Genomic DNA, 6872 nt, shown 5'->3' with positions numbered 1-6872 from the left:
AGTGATGATTTTGAGGGGATGATGATGGTGTTAATGGGCCAAAGATGGGTGATTATGGTGATGATGCCCTGAATAGAGTGATATGATTAGGGGTTTATGATGATGAATAGAGGGGAGGAGGGTTAGGATGGTGATTGAGAATGGTTTTTTTTAAGGCCCAAAGATTTATTATTATTGGGGATGATGATGATGAATAGAGTGTTAAAATGATGATTTTGAGGGGGATGATTAGGTTTTGGGAAAGGGATGTGACAGGAAAGGTGATGATGATGATAAGGGGGAAAGGGGATTAGGGTACTGAAGTTTGGGGTTTGTGGGAAAAATTTTTGTTCTGATGATATGGGATGGAATGATGGGGATGGTGAGATGGTAAAATTGAGGGGTGTATGATGATGGGGAAAGACGGTGATGATAATGGGCAGCTCAATCTAATCTAGGTTTATTATAAAGGTGACGATTTGGTGATGCATGGTGATGAGGATGATAGTTTAATTTTTGTTCATGATGATGATTTATAGGTGTTAGTGGTGTGCTGAAAAATTATTTAAGATAATGATGAAAAAAAAATGAGGAGGGGTGGGGATGAGGATGAGGATGATGATGGTGTAATAGTGAGAGAATAATCATAAAGTAATTTTGGGCGCAACCAAAGAAGACGGGCCCAGTTTAGTCATTTTAAAAGCAAGTTTACGTTCCAGCATCGCATTTTTACTGATAAAAACTTTTTTAAAAGGAAAGTCATCATGTTTGATTGCTCTATTTTTGTCTTTTATCACCCCAAAAAAAATAAGCTTACTCGCTGTCAAAAGATTCTGAAAATCCATTAAATTTCCAAAAAATTTAAAAGCAAAAAAAACGAAGGGCACGGTCCTGTGTCAAACAAATCGGGCGAAAAGCCGGGGGCAAGGCGCCATTTTGATTTGCTGCGATTGGTAAAAATAATGTTAAATGATAATAATATCAATAATGATAATGGTAATAATTATATACATACATAGACCTTGTGTGCCAGTGTGTTTCTATGTATTTAAAAATAAAGTATTTATATATTTATTTTCTTATATATATATACATATATATACATAATATATATATATATATATATATATATATATATATATATATGTGTGTGTGTGTGTGTGTGTGTGTGTGTGTGTGTGTGTGTGTGTGTGTATGTGTATGTGTGTATGCGTGTGTGTGTGTATGTGTGTGTGGAAAAAGATCAATAGTTTTGAAATATGGTGTTATAGACGAGTACTACGTATTAACTGGACAGAGAAGAAAACGAATGATGAAGTGCTGAGATAAATAAATTGTAAAGCCCGGCTGTTGGACATCTTGAACAAAAGGAAATTAAAGTTTATTGGTTATGTGATGAGAAGTAAAAATATTGAGAAAAACTTGCTGACAGGGATGGTGATAGGAAACAGAGGAAGAGGCAAACCGAAGACAAGACTGAGCGACAACATCAAAGATATTTGCGGGTTGTCGATGGTACAAGTGGAAAGAAAAGCGTAAGATCGAGTTGAGTGGCGAAGGATGGTGGAGAGGTCCACGGCTGCTCAAACATGAGCATGCCGTTATTGATGATGATGATGATATATATTGCTACGCCAGTGGGTCTTTGTCTCTGTGCGAAACATGTTTTAACATGAAAAGGATGACCTGGGCATGTGTTAACATGAAGGGACCTGGGCAAACATGACGCAGCTGGCTGTGAGCGGAGGGGCGGAGGAACAAGCCGAGAGACGCAGTTGGGTGCTGCTCCTGTGAAGACCTCGTGTGTGCCCTTGTGACCTGAGATAAACCTGGTGTTGCCCTGTTATAAGCTGTATTGTGCTGTGTGACATGCTGGTTTCCCCCCTGTATTGTGCCTATAGAAAAGTGTACGGGTAAATAACTTGTGTGAATAAAGGAAAGACTGTCATTTTGTGTTTACTTCGTGCCCTGCCTCGCCACTTGGCGTTTCCTCTCCTGGTGTTTTGGGACGCTGTGGTGTTCGGTGCCTCTTGGAGCTGTTCAGTGTTCACGACCCTGTATATAACACGCCGTCTGCCTAGCCTGCCTTGTGTTGGTGGCAGAGAGACGAGGCGGTCGGCGTAACAATATATAGATGTATGTGTGTGTGTGCATATTTATGTGTGCGTGTGTGAGTGTGTGTGTGTGTGTGTGTGTGCATATATGTATGTGTGTGTGTGTGAGTGTGTGTGTGTGTGTGTGTGTGTGCGTGTGCATATATGTATGTGTGTGTGTGTGTGAGTGTGTGTGTGTGTGAGTGTGTGTGAGTGTGTAACGATGGCCGATGAGCGGTAGAGTGTAGACCAGTCGCGTCTAGCATTATGCGGAAATCTTGGGAAGCGTTAAAGGTGAAACAGACCTCTTGCTTGTTTGTAGATATATATTGTAATGAGAGGATGGTACAACTGACGGACAGAGGTTCAGTCCGGTCAGCGTGCTGTAGGCTGTCTGTCTGTCGCTCGCAGGCGACCCTCTTTTATACAGATTGAACTAGGAAACTCACAAGGGTTGCGATGTACTCAGAAGTATGGAGGAGAGGATGTGATCGTTTACACGGGACGGCGTCGCGAGGCGGAAGGCCTGCGGAAGTCGCGTCCGTTGTCATGTCTAGCAAAGGTGTGGTATGTAGAGGCTAGTGTTATTGTATTAAATATATATATTTATAAGTTAACAGTTGTCATATGGATGGCAATAGTAGAGTGATGGAAGGTGTCTGCTACAAGTGGCCCCACGGGAGTACTGTAACTATAAGGGTTGTACGAAACACTCAAGATCCATTAGTGAGCATCTCTGGGGGATATTTGGTGTGAGGTGAAATAGGCCATATGTGAAATAGGTATTACAGAGTGTGTGTGTGTGTATGTGCATAGATGTATGTGTGTGTGTGTGTGTGTGTGCGTGTGCATATATGTATGTGTGTGTGAGTGTGTGTGTGTGTGTGTGAGTGTGTGTGTGTGTGAGTGCGTGTGTGTGTGTGTGTGTGCATATGTATGTGTGTGTGTGTGAGTGAGTGTAGTTATCTTTGTGTATCTGTGTGTGTGTTAGTGTGTGTGTGTATGCGTGTAGTGACCCATACCTAGCCAAGTAGCGCCGGAGCACTGGGAATGCCTGAGTCTCCCCTGAAGAAGGCCGACTTGCCCGCGCAAACGCACGTGGACGATGCCTCTTCCTTCATACTTTTTTTATATTTATTTTTATTAGTTTTATATATATATATGATTTTGTCGTGTACTTTATCCTTGATTTTAATGGAACCATAGCCATTTTCTTTTAACAGTTTTTATATGCACTCTTTTAAGCCGGGGTAAAAGCTTGCCTAACTTTCTTTTAGCATTGATTAAAACTTTTTAACTTGTTCAAATGCTATTTTTATAGGGGATAGGGATTTGTAACCCCGTGATTAGCAAGAAAGCTATCTTTCTTCGGCGGAACCTGCCACGCCATCTAGGGAGAGAGACCGAAAGTAGTTCGTTCCCGGGCTAGTTACTAGCCCACTAATAAAATTCTTGCTGGGTCTGCTATATATAGCCCGGGAACTGAGCGGGGGTAGGCAGGGGCATAGGTTGAAACGTCCTAAGCGGCCGATGTACACCCGGTGGAAGCTATTGACGTTGTTTTTTTCTTTTTGTTTCCCCTGCGGTCGTAAGGACGAGGTTTTAACGGCAGTAAGGTGGGATATTTTTAAGTTTTTCATTTTTTTATGATAAGAACTGAGTGCTCCCTTGTCTTGTTTTTAGGTTCTGGTTCCCGTATTGTTTTAATGTTTTGGTGTTTACCTGTTTTTGTGTTTTAGAATGTTTTAATAAATGTATATTTTGAAGATTCGTGAGTGAAATTCCTCCTTTTTACTTAAACTTTCATTAAGAGACAAATGATACCATACTTGGCTACCTGTGGCAAGCAATTGACCACCTTCTATCAGCCCTTAAGGCTGACACGCACTCCCCTCGGATTTTAACACGCTTACCAGACTAAACTCTTGTTGATTGGGTCATTTTTCCTCTTCTCACATGCATGCTTTCCTTTTTACCATTTACACCCTTCTACACGTCTTCTTCTTTCGGTACACTTATTGTTCCTGGACGTATTAACCAGGTGGTGGCAGCGCTAATGACCTAATTAACGAGGGTAATTAAAGTAAATTAAAGAACAATCACTACAACTACCATTTCTTTTTGGTGCCAGCAGGTGGGATGCGACACTGTCAATTGCTTGTCATCTTGTCTCATTCAGTCAGAGCCAAGGCATGGTGATGAATTAGCGAATGCTAGATCTCTTTAGTTTTAATTACCAATAGTTTTATAAAATATGCCGGGTAAGAGAAGTAAGCGCTTAAGGCAAAGTGAAGCTGGTGCAGAAGGAAATCTAAACGCTTCAGATTCTAGTAACGTAACGTTACCCTTAATTAACCAGAGTAACGGCAACGAAGTGAACATGGACCTCTCAATGTACGAAGAGCTGACGGCTCGTTGCAATGAGCTGGAACAACGTTGTGCTACGCTGACGGAAAGATATGAGAATTTATTGAGAGAGACTAGCCCCCATAACTCTTCTAATATTGCACCTGTCACGCAAACGGCTATTGAGTATGTCATAAATAGAGAAGATTCGGTGCCTAAATTCAAAGCGGAAATATCGGCAGCCTTCCCATTAAAGCGTAATCAAGAAGTAGAATCTTGGTTACGGGCCATAGAGAATTTAGTTAAACCTGCTAATGATGAAGCGTATATTCGCGCAGCGAGAGCTTCGTGTAGAGGGACGGCAGACTTGATTGTTAATTCTCCTGTTTTTGATGGCATACAGAACTGGGATGATTTCAAAGCTCTGGCAAGGTCAAAGTTCAGGGGGACTTGCTCTAGTACTGAATTTTTTAAACATTTACATGGTTCCAAATTAAGTCATAATCAAGCACCGTTGGATTTCTTCATTTCGGTTGAGGGATTAGTTTATCAAGGATACCGGGATTACCCAATAGCCGTTGGTGTGCCGGATGAATTAATTAGAAGGGTGTTTTTGCAAGGTTTACCCCATTGGCTACGGGAAGCTATAGTTTTAAGGGAGGATGAGGGCTTACCATCGCTTGTTGATGCAGCACAACGTGTGTGGAACCTACGCATTCATGCTTCAGGTGAGGGACCTTCAGTCCCAGGTAATCAAAGTTCACGGCCGATGCGCTTAAGGCAGGTCGCTTCAGTAGAAAGGTACTGCCAATATCACCAAAGTAACAGTCATAACACGGCAGATTGCAGGCTACGCCAGAGAACCCTGCAGTGTTTTAATTGTCACAGAGCCGGGCACTTTGCACGGCAGTGCCCCTTTCAGCCGCCTCACGGCAGGGCGAGGTCTTCACCAGCACGTGAGGAATTTCACTCGGGAAGGCCAGATGAGCAAAGATGGGGATCAGAAAACCAGGAAATCTCAGGTTCCCAAGATAACCATGCTGGAGAGTAAAATTAAATGGGGTCGTCCTCTGGTTAGGCTACATGTTAATGGGAAGATCTGTACATGTTTTGTGGATACTGGGTCTGAAGTGACCATACTTAAGGAGAGTACATGTGAGAAGTTAAATATATCGTCTGTCACTCCTATTGAACGAACATTTAAAGGTGCCTCAGGTGTTGTATTCAATGGTCTAGGTGAAGTTCATGTAAAAGTTTCTATAGAGGACACGGTAAAATGTAATCACCCAGTTGTGGTTTTTAAGGACATATCATTCCCTGGAGAGATGTTGCTTGGCATAGATTTTATTCGAAATTTTAATTTTCAGTTAGTTGTAAATCTCACTCCTCCCCAGAATTACATGTCTTTTAATAATGTGAGGGTCCCTTTCTGGTTTTCTGATCAATCATCTCTAGGTGTAAGACTTGTGAATAACTGTAACAATGATAATAATTTTTCACCGAGTTTATGTGTATCTCGGTCAGTGATTTGTCAGCCCAAATCAGGCTGCTTTGTCAATACTACAGTGAGCAGCGAGTTTGATGAACCTATCGGGTTAGTGCAAGGCAGAACAGCCAGAATTCTAGTGCCAAGAAGCGTAGTTTCAGTTACTAAAAATAGTGCAAGTGTTTGGGTCGTAAATGATAAGCCCCACCCAGTATTATTGAAAGAGGGAATGAAGTTGGCCAGTGTAAACGTGGTGAATGATATATATGTCAACTCTAATCCTGTGCATCTTCCAGATGAGATGGAACCAAGTGAACCTATGGCTTTGGACGATTTTACTGATGACTTTGATAAGCAAAATGCTTATCAAAGGTATTGGTGATTTTGGCTACACTAGTGATGATTTTGATGTCTTCCCCCCAGTAAGTATGGATGTGTGTACATTGAAAACTACTTCCGATATGGAGGGGACCATCCCAAGAGAGAACTTGGAACATTTAGGATCTGTGCACAGAGGGAAATTGCTTACTATCTTGGAACAGTATAGCGATTTATTTAACGAAGATGCTCCTCTTGGTTGTGTCCCTAATATTAATCATAATATTGTAACTACAGATGAAGGACCCATCCGTACACGACAGTGGAGGCTACCTGAAAGTGCCCGTGACACCATACGACAAGAATGTGAGGCAATGTTGCGGGATGGCATCATTGAGCCTTCGACCTCGCCATGGTTATCCCCTGTAGTCTTGGTGAGGAGGAAGAAGGATGGAGCATAAGGTTCTGCATTGACTTCCGCAATCTTAACAAGATCACCCTAGCTGATACCTACCCCATGCCCAGGCTTGATGAGACCATCGACAAGTTAGCAGGTACCCACTGGTTTACTGCACTAGACGCTAAATCTGCCTACTGGACTGTAGAGGTAAACGAAAGTGATCGCCAAAAGACTGCTTTCTCAGACGGTT

At 42.1% G+C, this 6872-nt stretch overlaps 1 protein-coding gene across 1 annotated transcript in view; it reads left to right on the top strand.

Annotated features, from left to right (window-relative positions):
- Positions 1-4326: 4326 nt before the first annotated feature.
- LOC119571547 overlaps positions 4327-6872 on the top strand; it is a 4105-nt gene continuing 1559 nt past the window's right edge. Inside the window, exons 1-5 of the mRNA XM_037918803.1 lie at positions 4327-5167; positions 5307-6055; positions 6201-6326; positions 6520-6588; positions 6716-6872. The exon at positions 6716-6872 is cut by the window's right edge and continues 1559 nt beyond it. Coding sequence (XP_037774731.1) covers positions 4327-5167; positions 5307-6055; positions 6201-6326; positions 6520-6588; positions 6716-6872 — 1942 coding nt within the window. The remainder of the gene's footprint in view (positions 5168-5306; positions 6056-6200; positions 6327-6519; positions 6589-6715) is intronic.

The sequence above is a fragment of the Penaeus monodon genome, unplaced genomic scaffold (genome assembly GCF_015228065.2).
Source record: "Penaeus monodon isolate SGIC_2016 unplaced genomic scaffold, NSTDA_Pmon_1 PmonScaffold_676, whole genome shotgun sequence".
Classification (NCBI taxonomy): Eukaryota; Metazoa; Arthropoda; class Malacostraca; order Decapoda; family Penaeidae; genus Penaeus; species Penaeus monodon.
The sequence above is the reverse complement of the archived record's forward strand: the minus strand, read 5'-3'. Positions and strand labels throughout refer to the sequence as shown.